General features: G+C 39.2%; 1 protein-coding gene across 1 annotated transcript in view; it reads left to right on the forward strand.

The window, feature by feature from the left end:
- The window catches only part of ASZ1 (ankyrin repeat, SAM and basic leucine zipper domain containing 1), a 41,241-nt gene extending 33,929 nt beyond the window's left edge, over positions 1-7,312 (forward strand). Inside the window, exons 11-13 of the mRNA XM_009817201.2 lie at positions 4,794-4,899; positions 5,317-5,430; positions 7,166-7,312. Coding sequence (XP_009815503.2) covers positions 4,794-4,899; positions 5,317-5,430; positions 7,166-7,312 — 367 coding nt within the window. The remainder of the gene's footprint in view (positions 1-4,793; positions 4,900-5,316; positions 5,431-7,165) is intronic.
- The last annotated feature ends 6,709 nt before the right edge of the window (positions 7,313-14,021 follow it).

The following is a 14,021-nucleotide window of genomic DNA, read 5'->3' on the forward strand; positions in this document are numbered from 1 at the left end:
ATTCCCGTTGTAGGAATCTGTTTACGGGTTATATTGCCATTATATGCCATTACTTTGGCCATCTTTTTAGGTGGTCAATTCTTTCTTTGTACCTCAGACAGGGTTTCGTGGCCTTGCTGTGCAGGGTTCTCACTACCTTGTGTTCATATCATAAACTCTGAAACTGGCTTCTTGGGCTCCAGTATTAACTCGTACTTTAATTTCTCTGATAGGCTTCAGGGAGCAGATTTTGATATTTCTCCGTGGAAATGGGGTCTTTCCTTCCTTGCTTCCCCATGCTTCAAGAGCATCAAGAACCCTTATAAACCCCACATGATGTGGTCTCTGTAATTGTCCATTGTGTCTGTAGACAAGGCAGGCTCTGTTAGCCTTGCAGTCAAATTTGTCTGATTGTAAGATGCAATAGGAAGATGTGTGGGAGGGAGAGACGCGTATAATTTCTGCATAGGGCTTTAATTTTCAACTGATAAATTAATTACTTGTCCATGTCTATCTTAAATCATAAATGTGACTTCTGTATAGATTTGGGATTTCTTCCTTGTTTTTCTCTTCCACTGGAAGCAGTTTTAATTGGCTTCTGAAAGACCTCATTTTTTTATATTACGAATTAAGAACTTCATAAGACATTTTCCTTATCATAGATTATATGTATCAGTATAAATAGGTTTGTAAGGAAACTGTTTTTTAAGAAAGTGTTACTCCTTCAATCTTCCATTCCAACTTGATATTTTTCCCATTATTGGCCCTTTCTTACAGCATTACACATCAGCTCTGCACTCCTCTCATACTTCTAGTATAGTCTTGTGCAGTCCCATGAAAGCCAGGCCTGAGCTGTGAGGAACATCCCTCAGCAACCTTATTAAACTTTGTCAGTCCCCTGAGCACTGGTAGAGCACTTCACACATCCCAGCACAAAAAGAAGAATGAAGGCTATAGTAAGTGCAAAGGTGTCTTAAGATTTTCTTAAACCTCTTATCCTCTATTTTGTTGTGCAAGTGTCATTTTTCCAGAAGAGACCTAGATTTGAATTTAGATTCTGTGCTCATATCTTTCCTCTTTTTACTTCCCACAACTATAGAAGAATTGCTCCTGAAAATAGGATTAGTTTGATATTTTAAATTGCAAAAGTTTTAGAAGGGGACTCGGGCAGAAAACTGTGGCTTGCCTTTCAGAGGATTTAGTCAGTTGTTTAACTTGGAGAAGACTGGTTTGGAGATGCTGCTCTTTCCTTGTACCGTAGCTGCATCACTAGTAAGTTAGGTTCTCTGTGCTTGTTTCTTTCTTCCCAGTCCCACCACCATTTGCATAGCATTGTGTTGCCTTATTTGCACTGGCCTGGCTGGAAAAAAACTCCTTGCATCCAGTCTACTCATTAAATAACTTTCTACTGTCTATAAAAGTAAGGGTTTAGTTCCTCTTTAAAGTGTGTACATCTCCCTCTTGACTAGTGACCTGACAGCTGTGCTGCTACTCTGTTAGATATTTCTTCCCTCTCCAAAACACTGAGAGAGCTGCCTGCATTATTTGGGTACTATAAGGCTAGACTCTTGGTTAGCCATGTTGTTCACTGGACTGAAGAATGTGCTTGGGTTCAAGTTCATTCTGTACGTCCTTTGGAGGCATCTGAATTACATTGACACTGTGTATTAGCAGTCATGTCATGATGTGGTCCTGCCACAGTGTTGTCTTTTGTGCCTTGGTTACGTGAGTCTGTCTAGTATGTACTCCACTCCTGTCTGGTCATTCTTACATACACTGATTGCTCCTGATGCTGGCACTGTGCCCATATCTGTATCCATTACTGTGTTTATACAAAAGAGTCTTTGGAGCCTGCTTGAGGTACGTTTTTTCAGCATGATGCCAAATTTGAGCTGTGGGATGTAGGAGGACATGCAAGGCATTTGGGGAAGCTGTAGAAAGACTGAGGTGGGCTGGGAGAGCAGAGTGTTTGTGTCCTAATACAGGACCTTGATGCAGCTTCTAGTCTGTGAGAAGATTTCTCCATCAAAGCAAGTACCTGTGTACTTCCAGAAGAGAGTCCAGGTGCAAACTAGTACGTGTGCTGTAAGACTGAAGAACTAAAGTTCCAGCATACGGTTAAAATAGAGGCTTTGCTGCTGATTTGAGGTAGGACAGCCATCTGGGTGTCTAGCTGTCCAAGTTAGGCACTTTTAGAAAAGGATGTTGACTCTTCAGTAAGGGATAATTAGCTGCAGTTTAAGAGGACTTTGCCCAGTTTAAGCTTCATGCAATTTTATGCTAGAAATATGTGCTTTTTTCAGATTGGTCCATGGTGGTGTTTAGTATATACATTCAAGCAAAAAGCTTAAAAATTTGAACAGGGGAATAAGTGGAGAAATACAAAAAGTTAACAGTTCACTGTACATATGGCCAAATACAATAAAAAACCCACATGATGTCTGGTAGTCTCACATGCCAGTGACATATGGAATTCCTAGTACAGTATTGTTTTAGATCATATGTAGTTCTGAAAACCAGAAAATGATTGATTGATAAAAGATTGAAGTACACAAAATATGACAGCATTTCAGTTATGGCAAGTGCTGCATAGTTTTCTAGAAAATGGCTTGACATGTATTCTAGGAATCTGACCTTGAGACTAAAATCGTAGGTTATGTTTACATGCTATTACATAAAGATTTTACTTCGCACTTGTTCAAAGTCATTCTGTGAGAAAGAAAATCAGTCATTAAGTCATGGAAAAACTAACATAGTAGAAAATGTTGAACTGATTGATTATAAACTTGCAGAGTGTCTAGCACCGTTTAGCCACTGGTGTTTTGACAGCCATTAATTCTTTTAAAAAGTGATTATTTTTTGAAAACATTATTTCCATTTGCAAATACAAGAACATGTCACTGCAACAGATATAAAATTATATGAAAATGGTTTTTAGAACTATTATTGGTATAATAAAGAAGTATGAGAAGTATAAATGTTTTGCTTTTCCTTTTTTTTCTACCCATTTCATGCCCATGACATACTTTATTTTTGCTGAGAATCCTTCCAGAATTCCTAAAAATAATTTCATTTATGACAAAACACAGAAGGTGCCATAACTGATCCTAGCCAGCTAAAAAATTATTTTTCTAAGTAGAAGGAAATTTTCACGAGCATGGCTTGACTGTAGTAACATGGGAGAAACTGTCAGACTATCTCCAGATGTGATTATTTTGTTTAGTGTTTGGTGTTTTACCCTAAATATTCAGTTCAGTTATACTGTTCTGAAACAAATAATAATTCATTTTATAAAAACAAGCTAATAAGCTTTCTTACTTCCCTGTCTTCATAAAACCCATGAACAGGCTTGGGTTTTAACCTCTGGCATCCCTACTGATGCTTTTATGTTTCTGGTTTAAGTGTTAAAGTCTTAACAGTTCAGTATTGTTGCATATCACAGATGTCCTGAGCAGTGGTGGAAACTTTGCTCATTAACGATCTTGTGCCAAAGTTGAAGGAAAACACTCTATGGGCTAAATTCAGTCTCTGTTTAGATACTTGCACCACACTGGCATGTGGCTTAGTTTAGCTGTTTGGCAAGTTTCATGTATACCTTTTTGCCACCAGAAGCAGCAGCAAGTGAGGTGACATGAGTATGTTGCATTTAGGTTTAGTAGCAGATTGCGCTAGTGGAAAGAAGAACGTTGGGGATTGAATTAATTTATTCAGATCCTTCTGTAAATACAGCGGGAGGTCCTGCAATAGGAACTTAAAATTGTCTTTGGCCCTGCTTGTTACTCACCTGAATGTCTTACAGCTAATGGAAACTTTTCTACTGGAGATACAGGCACTGCTCAGGAGTTTCAGGGTTTGAGAGCTCACTCTGTGAAAACAAAGGGATGATCTTCTTCCTTGCCCCCCTTTCCTCTGCCTGGTCAATGGCCAAGAACTTTCTGGCCAGCACCATGACTTATAACTAGCATTCTCGGAAGCTTACAGTAAAATAAGTCGACTGAGTGTCATGTGGAAGCTCTAGAAAATTAGCATTGAAATTAGTCTGTTAAATTTTTCTATCTTTTTCTCCAGTCCTTGGCAATACTGATCGAACTAATTTTCAGAGTTATCTTCCTGCTTGCATTTGACCAGTAAGTATAAAATTTCTTCAAAGTAGGTAACATCAGATATTTTAGGCTCTGAGGAGTGTAATTCTGGATCCAGGGGCCAAGTCAGTATTATTGGATTCTTCTTTCTTCCACTGTGCTGGAGACTAAATGACTCTAAACTAGTCATTTCAGTCCTAGCTCCAAAGTACAAACGAGATTTTTTTTTTTCCCCCACATCTTCCTCAAAAATGCAAGTTGCAGGTCAGGAATATTGATATGTCAGCATAAAATTGAGTATAAAAGAGAGTGTTGCAGTTGTTATGCATAGTGTGTTACAAAATTACTCATGCAGCAGGTAATGAAATGTTTTCATTGATAATACAGGATTGATGAGAGTTAGAAACAGAAGTGGAGGCTAACAGAAAGTTTCCGAAAAGCTTTTGGGTGACACTTTTTTAGCTTTCAGTGTGTCTTACTAGCTAAATATTCCAGATAACTTAATGATTTGTTGTCCTTCCAAAAGCAGGGGGGGACGACACCAAACTTGCTAAGATGTTAAATGTGATGTTTAACTACCCTGTGTTAAAATGGCACAATTTCTTTTTTTTATGCAATGAAACTGCATGTCTGATTTACTCACTAGCCAATGTTGGAAATGCATAGATAATATTTAGCTTGCAAAAAGTTACAGCCTTTAACAAATAACGGAATATCGTTTTATTTCTGTAGTGGAGATGAATTCCTCAAGTTTCTTCAGAAGTTGAATAAAGAGTGTAGTAAGCTGACCGTTGCTGTGCAGACTGTGAATAAGCATTTCCTCAAAAATTCTCACAAGGTATTCAACCAAAGAAAGAAAGATTGATTTAGAGTATATTATTCTTCCTTGTAAAATGAAAAATATGAATATTTATCAACCATCTTGATTATTGTATAGTTATATAGAGCTGTCCAATGTTCTCTCTCTAAAGGACACTTTTTTTTTTGTAACTTATTTCAAAGAGTTAAGCCACCCAATTAAAGGAGATAGATCTCTTTCTTCCTGTTTCTGCTGATAGGGGAGTTAAGGTGACAAAAGGTTCCCACAAAGGCTGATAGAGAGTAGTAGATCATGTTGTGCATAAATTGTACAATAAAAACTCAGCATAAATGCAGTTATAATTTTTTTCTGACGCTGTCTTTTATGATACATTAGCTAATGAATATTAAAGTATAATCTACAGTAATTCTGGCAAATAACTGTAACTACTAACAGATAGTACTGCAGTGGGCACCAACTGAGAGTTTCGTTGAAGTCTGCAAAGACTTGGTTTGCAGTGTTGAAAAGCTGGGAGAAGAAGTTACCAAACTGAAGGACCTGGTGGAGAAGGTATGTGCAAGTGAGGCTATTAAATACTGCGTACATGTTTCTGCGTGCAACCTCAAATGTGACATCCATCAGTGAAATGTTTTGTACCTTGATCTGGCACAGGCTCTTTAGCTGGAGCTTGGACATTGCATCTACCTCTCCCTCTTCTGCCTTTCCATGGTGGAATGAGAAATGACCTGGAGTATTCCACAGCAACGTGGACAGTCTCCAAAGGAATGTATCCTTGTGCTCTTGGACAACCATTGTGGCATAAATGCCACTCTGAATACTTACACTCTTACTTCTTAATTAAGGAATCTTTTGTTTGGAATTACTGACTCACAAGGAAGATACTAAAGTTTTATGGATTGAATGGGAGGCATCCCAGATAACTCTGCAGAGTGACAAAAGAAGAGGGTGGGAGAGGTCAAGGCTAGATGTTAGCACCACATCAGTCATTCTCAAACCAACACAATGACACGATCTTGTCAGATGGGGTTGTTTTAAGTAATAGGCTAGTAAAAGGAATGGCTGCTGGGATAGAGTAAATGGAGCATCAGTGTCAGAAAGGAATCTGTTGCTGAATGAAGCCATGTGGAACTCGGACCTTGAGTATAATGCTACTAATGCAATTTCCTGTAGTTTAAGTAAATTTAATGTATTATAACAGCCTTCTCCCAATAAATCACTTGACACCAAATATATTTAAGAGGTAGACTGAGGTTGTGGCAAAGAACTTTTTAGCTATTTTTGTTCCTTTCTTTGCATATGCAGAAATCAATTGTATGTATATATTTGCCTCCTGTATGTGCAGGCCAGTTATAAGGGCTTGGGGGGATCTGAGTGAGGTGCCACTGGACTTTGCTGTCATCTGTACTTAAGGTTTTATAGCTGTCAGGATGAAGCACGGTGGCTCTGTACCCAGTGTTAAACAGAGGTGTTAAACATTAGCCTTCTAATTACTTCAAAAATGTAATTCCTGATCTATTAAAATACTGTAGTGTTTTATGAATTTCACTGATGAAGACTTTATTAAAAAACATTTTTGTGCTACTTAATTTATGGTGGGGCTCTCTTGAATGAGTAGAGCACTGAAACATGTATTACAAAAAGTGCCAATTTAAGTGAAACAGTTAGACCTCTTAGATTATAAGTTTGTATAAATTCCCTTAAAATCTTCAGTACTGTTTGCTAAGCTTAGTCATTACAAGACTTTGCCAGCAGTACTTGTTATGTCTGTAGCATGTAATTTTTGAAAGCACGGTAAATGAGATGGCCTTCCAAACGTTACAAACTAAGGTAGGGAATTGGGACCTAGCACTGCTGCAGTTCATGACAAGGCTCCACTCAGCTTCAACATGTATTTGAGCAGGCACTTGTAAGGTACTTTCCATTCTCCTTTTAATTTCAAGGAAGTCTAATCTGTTACATATTTAACTTGCTGTTTTAATGTTTTGTAATTAGATTTTTGTAGCATCTATTAGCAGTGTGTTTTAATCCTGAGAAACTAAGTTTGTAAACAGACAGTTTGGTTTTCTAATATGTATTACAGAATGATTGAGTATCAGATAAGATAAAGGTTTGCATGCATTTATTTCAATTGAAGTAGGGCACAGACAGACAGTGAGAAAGAAGTAATATCGGTCCTAGATGCATGTACCCTAGGACTGGGTACTTTATCACATATTTCAGAAGCTTTCACACTAACTTTTTTTTCTTTGTTGCACTTTTTACATGAACTTAACATCTGCCTCAGCATGAACAGAAGAATGACCCCAGCCGAGTGAAACTTCCAGAAGAAGCACCCACCTTGGAAAAAAGATTAGTAAAAATGGGAGCAGTGACATTGCTTGGAGTTGGTTTTTTCTTCTTTATGACTAAGTTAGTGGTAAAGAAAACCTGACTTTAAGTTTAGTGCTATGAATAATTTTGGGGAACTCGGTCACATTATGCTTCTGTTCAGTATATGCAACTGAGCTGAAGTCGTGTGAAAATTTGTGTAGTTTCTCATCATATCTGTACTATTTGCATTCACTAAGTACTTTGATCTAGAAATAAAAGTTACTAAAAATTAAAACTGCTACTTAAATGTATCTTAAGGTTTTATTTTAAAAATTATTCTTGATATAGACTGTAGGTCTAAAATCTTGTCAAAGCTGCTTATTTTGGCATAAAGCTGTAATTACTGACTACTAATTACTAGTTTCATTTTTACCTTTAGCTGTTGTTCAGAGGTGAACGTAAGCAAATAATTCTGATTACATCACGTTTGCATGTTTGTATTTAAAATTATGATGCAGGTGTGTTTTGGGGGTTGGGAGAGTTTAAAATATTTTAAGTATCACATTAAATTTTATGTTGATAAAGATCTTTTCTCATGCAGTTTTTCATACAAATCTATTGAATGAAAAACTTCCTGGTGAGGTATACTTTTCTTTCTTTGTCACAATCACAGGACTGTGGAGATCTTGTTACACATTGCCTGAAAAGTCATTTCCCACTGAACTATGATATTCAAATTATGCCTGAATTCTGTTTCCTCAGGGATACTTACTTCTATTAAGAGTTTCATCACATCTATTAAAAGGATTATAGCAGTCTTTTGCCATAAGAATGCAAGCAACTTAGAAGGCATAGCGGCGTATTTTTTCTTGGTGTGGTTTTCCACTACAGCAGTGTCATCTTTAGAGTAATTTTTTTCTTAATATTTTCTCCACTTAAAAAGGTGTTTGTAATTCTGCAGTGAAACATTAATATCTGTTTTTTCATCTGGTTACCAAACCAGCTATGTTGGAAAAAAGGGAATTGGTATAAGTAATTCAAATCACAGTTATGTTTTGGCAGACTTCAATAAACATCTGTAAACATGTTGAATGTTTCTGAAAGGACATTCTTCTATCAAAATAAAACAGAAGCAGTCTAGAAAAACGTAAGCCTCAATGGGTGTGTCATGCTTTAGCTCTCCTCTGTTTTCAGAGACGTTGTGTGGAGTCTTAATCTTTGATGTTCCCTCCAGAGACTAGCAATGAGAAGATAAAAACATGAGTGCCACTCCAATTGCTGTCACAGTTGTTCTCTGCTTTTTGTTTTAGAAAACTGTTTTTTGTTTTAGAGAACTGCGTTAGGTGTTAGTATATTTCCTTGTTACTGCAATTTTTTTACCTCCTTTCCTCCCATGTTTCTCCTTCAATGCAGGGAACATCCTACAGAGTGATGAGGCCAGAGGCAAATACAACATAAGTTGGTTTTTTTTCTATTCTGTTCCCAACTTTGTGTCAGAGGGGATAAGTCCACCACCACCATTTACCAGCAGAAGTGTACATACTATCAGCGTGCTGACTTGAACCAGAAAAGTATAGAAAAGGACATATTTTAAAAATAGTTCTCTGTTTCTTGATATTACCTTATAATTAATCTTGAACTAACAAGACTCATATCATAAAAGGAAGAATCCATGGAAATACAAAAATCTGTAAAGTGCAGTTTTAACTGCTTATCATACACATGGAACCTTATGTATATGCCGAACTCCTCCTCTAATTAGCTCAAAATACAGTTCAAATGCAGTTCCGTGTGATGGGATGGCTCACCGGTATTACTAGAACTTTGACACATAACATCTTTCGGGTTTTTCTGTTGGATGAGGGGTGTTTTTTCCTTTTTTTTTTTTTTTTTTTCTTTTTTTGGGAGGAGTGGGAAGGTGAGCAGGCATTTTTTTCATACTATGTTTCCAACATGTACTTTCACTTCAGTTAAGTGGAATTATTTTAACTGCTAGTAAGATTTCTGTGATACTGCCCTTGAAAAGGTTCTGTTACTTAGCCTCACTATTCCTTACTTCTCCACTTCAGTGAGAATTTGCATTAATGAAGTGACTTCAAAGGACACTGAAAGTAGCTTCCATTTCAAGAGATGCGTTTCCTACCACTAGTAGATCTTGTCATTTGAGATAGTAACTAAAACTTAAATTATCTTTTTCCGCAAATTTGAAGAAAAAAAGATCCACTTGTGTGGAGGCCTTTTAAGCTAACCTTGAAGGTCTTGCCGTTGAATAGGAAATCTGCTCCAGAAAATAGTTTTATCAGTGTTTACCTAAATTATAGGTATAACAATGTGAATGATGCCATCAGTGTAAAATACCTACGAGGGAAAAAATAATGCATGATACTTGCTGATAAATGTTTTCTAGTTTGAGAGTTACAATAAAACATTCTTTGCAGAAATGAGTCAGAAGTCCAAACACTTGGAGCTGACCTCCAAAATGCATTTGGGAGAAGCTGGTCCTCTTAAGTTATCTTATGGATCACTTATTTCAGGTGCTTATAATTATGATTGCAAACAGACATGAACAGCATTTGGGTTAAACATAGGCTTTCTGCCAGCAGCATCCTTAGCATGGTGTTGAAGAATAGTGTTCAAAATGGCATAAACTACCCAGGAGAAGCAAGGGTCTTGGAATAACCATTTTGAGCTGTCCCATTAATCCATGTCATGAACTCTGTTGCGTGAGTAGGATATGTTAAGAACCAAATAAACAAAGATTTTTAACCTACCATATGATAAAAAAACGTGTATTTTCCTCTTCAGATTCCAAACTTGGGCTTAAACGATGAATTTCAAGGTCCTTTATTCACTTTCATGTTGTTCCAGTGCCTCTTTCAAATTCTGTTTGAGAAGGTATCACAATATGGTTGTGATAGGGCAGGAGGCAAAGAAAAGAGATTCCTTCAACATCTGTCCCCTGAGCTACCCTGCCAAAATTCTTACCCCCACCAGCACCTGGTAAGGGAGCCTTCAGATGAAAATGTCCCTGCTGAGAGGCCTCCTCTGTAAATCATCAAATTAAAGTCATTATTTCAGAACAGTAAGAATACAATGATTTGCACATCTATGAGGGGATTGGAGGAGAATGCTAAAGAGCTTTGCATGCATTAAGCAGGTAAGCTGCACAGCTCTGTGAGGTATTGTTCTGCTCTTACAGTAGTGCAAATGAAGATGCGGGAGGATTGAGTGGATTGGACCTGGGGCCAAATCCTGCAGATACATCGTTGCTTAAAGGTGCAGCGAGGTTCCTACTTGCAATACCATTGGATACCTAACTTCTCTTGATACGGATGAATATTCATGCAGTGGCCTTTTCTGAATCTTTAGACTGTTGCGTAAAATTACAACCTTGGGTCATCCTGTGGAGATCTGAAAGCACCTAGAGTTTTTAATTTGTCCTGCCTCAGATAGGGGCAGGTGGTATGTGTTGTGTCTCTCTTCCTGTGCTTTGGGATTTGCCCCACTCTTTAAAATTGTCTTGCAAAGTACCTGGTCTGTCATAACGCATTGCCCAGTTATTCCTGTTGAGTACCAGCTGCAAATAGTAGACAGTAATTTTGGGGTGTGTGCATTCTTAAATTGAGAAAGAGTGAGCTTTTTTATTACATTCGCCATCTACTTAGAGTAGTGCTGCGTTTGGTTTTTCTTCTTCATCCAACTGCTTTGTTGTGACCAAGACTTAAGCTTGAGCTGTGCAGTTTATTCTTTTTCCTCTTGCCATCTATGAACCCCTTCAAGTGTTCCCCAAAGCTGTAAGTTGCTCCTATGTGTAAATAGGTGTTTGCTTGCATTTGCCTTCTCTGTTCCAGTACTTCTGCAAAAGTCACAGGTCGTCTTTCCCAAATAAAGCTTCTGTGTTACTGGTAAAGTACTACAAATGTTGCTTTGGGCCTTACGTGGTGGAAGATTTTGAGTCTTCAGCCTTGTTAAACAAGTCTTTTTCAGAATAAATTGAATAAATCCACCTTACCCTGTGTCATGAAAGGGCAACTAAGTGATCCATAGCTTGTCTGTTAGTTGTCCACTTCCTGGAGGTCTGTTTTGGTATTCATACGGGAGGTAATCTTTCTGCATAGATAAAGAGCCTTGAAGGTCTAGCAGGCATCATAACAGCAGGTTTCTGCTTTTAAAGACTTTCACTGTCATTTCTTTGTTCTGGAGGCACGGGAGAAACGTATATTTCAAAATTTATATTTCCCTGTTCTAGAAATAGCAATTTCCAGGTAACGGGGCTCTGTATTTTACAGACCAGAAATGATAAGCGGTGAGGTATGAAATGGGGTATTAGCAGCATTAAATGAATAATGTGATGTGTATCCTTAACAGCTTTAATAGCTGTTAAATTACTTTTAGTTTTTATCCTGATTCAAATGGTGTAGTTTCATGTCATACAGAGCCATGGTCTCTCTAAGTGGGACTCTCAGGGGTCCCTCTGGGAAGGACTTTTGGTTCTTTCTTGTAAGCTGCGCTGCTGACTGTGATATATATGGGAAGATGCCTTATAGTTAAGGGTTTGGTGGGAGTTTTTTCTTACCAATTATTCTCAGATGAGCCTTCCATGCCTTCTGCTTTTCTGAAAACAGTCTTCATTTGAATGTAGAAATACAGGTTTAACTACATTATTTTCACTTTTGTATTGAAAAACCTCAACTCGATTTCATAAGGTAAGTATGCAAAGAATTGGGCTTTCAGTGTTCCTGGCTACTCTGCTGTCATCTGTATTGCACATGGCACGATTTCTTGACCGGATGAGAAACTGTGTGCATAATACTCGTTGAAGGCACATACAGCTTTGTAAGTCCAGTGTGCTTTTGAGGCAAGGGAGGCCAACAGCCTCTCCCAGGCTGCATCAGGAACGGCACTGCATCACCTGCAGGTCAAGGGTGTGATCCTTCCCCTCTTCTCAGCACTGGGGAGGCCACAGTGGACTGCTGGGTCCAGGCCTGGGCTCCCCAGTACCCGAGGGACATGGACATACTGGAGTGAGTCCAGTGAAGAGCCATGAAGATGCTGTGAAGGGCCTGGAGCGTGTGAGCTACGTGGAGAGGCTGAGAGAGCTGGCATTGTTCAGCCTGGAAAAGAGAAGGCTCTGGGGTGTTTTATCCATGTGTATAAATACCTGGGGGGAGAGTAAAGATGGAGCCAGGATCTTCTCAGTGGTGCCCGGGGCAGGCCAAGAGGCAATGGGCACAAACTGAAGTGCAGGAAATTCCATTTAAACATAAGGGAAAAAAATTCATCCCAGGTCGGACACTGGAGCAGGTTGCTCAGAGAGGCTGTGGTGTCTCCGTCCTTGGAGGTCCTCAAAACTGGACACATTCCTGAGCAACCTGCTGGCTGACCCTGCTCTGAGCAGGGGGTTGGACTGGAGGAGGTCCACAGGGCCCCTTCCAACCTCCTCTGTTCTGTCATTCTGTATAACAAGAGAGAGTGGTTAATAGAAATAATGTATCCAAGGTCAGCATAGAGTGTGGCGCTTGGAGAAGGAATCTGAACAGCAGTAAAGCTGGAATGCAGACGTGGTAAATGACTCTTCTGGAGGGGAAGGGGACAACATGCATGAGGTGCTGCTCCGGTTGCCACAGGTAAAGGACCTCCTGCTAACACAGAAGGGTATCTCAGAAAAACCAAACTGGTCAGCTTTTTACTGCACACCTGAGAAGGCTGGTAGCAGGGAGAACTGTAGCCTCTGCTCAGAGGGCTCTAAAATGTTGCTGGAATTTGCTGTCCTCTCCCTGGCATTTCTCTTTCTATCCCCTGCTAATTGATTCAGGGTGTATCTCTTAAACTTCAGAAACTGAAGTTGGCCAGCAGCTGAAAATTAAGAGTGTTATCACGCTTATAATACTTCATCAAATAGATGTTGAATAGATGTTGAATAGATGTTGAATGCTCATCTGTTGCTTTTAAGAGCTGCTGGAGTTAGTAACTGGAACTGTATGTAGTTCCTCCTGCACAAGTAGTACTGCAGGAGGAGCAGTACTGTGCTCCAAGCTTCCATGGCCCTTAACCCAAACTCTTTGCAGCCAAAAGCTTTTCTGATGTCGGGGGTGTGGTTGGGTTTTGGGGGTTTTTTAAAGTTAAATTGAGAAGTGGGTGAATGTTACCACCTCAAAAGTTGGTACAACTCTACCTTTTGCATTTTCTTTCTGAAACACTACATGCTTACATCTGGTTGTATGTCTGTGATCTCAAGAAGACATACTGAGCAACAGCCTGGAAGACTGATGTCTTCTCTGCACACAGTCAGGCTGCCATTTGCTGCCTGAAGAACACATCTCAACGGGTGCTTCCTAGCTCACTTTTCCAGGATTTTCACCTGGGGTTGACAACTGAAGGCATCTTTTAGGAACAAGAACTGTGCAGTCCCTAAGTTTTCAACAACCTTCAGGGTTAGTCTTTGTTATGGATGGCAAGGGCTGACTTTGAACTGGGGCATCTCCATCTTGTTAATGGTGGTTCATTGTTTGGAATATCTGTTATCCTGTATTTGCCCGATACAGATGACGCTGAGTAAAAAAGTTGCTGAATTCCTTGTTCTTGAATTTGCTTATTTGGCAACCATCGGCCACGGATTGCTTCACCTGGAAGCCAATGCCTCTGTGCACTCGGTGTGCGGGCTGGTGCTGGAATAGTGCCAACATGAAAGGACAAGACAAGTCCCCTTATGGCTTGTCGTTCAAGGACAGCTGCTCTCTTCTGTGGCACTAGCCTGACCGCATTTGTTGTGCGTGAGATGTGGCTGATAAAATTGACTTAATGGAGCTGTTCTGCTGGTGTGCTCTGGC

The sequence above is a fragment of the Gavia stellata genome, chromosome 4, assembly GCF_030936135.1.
Source record: "Gavia stellata isolate bGavSte3 chromosome 4, bGavSte3.hap2, whole genome shotgun sequence".
In the NCBI taxonomy this organism is placed as follows: Eukaryota; Metazoa; Chordata; class Aves; order Gaviiformes; family Gaviidae; genus Gavia; species Gavia stellata.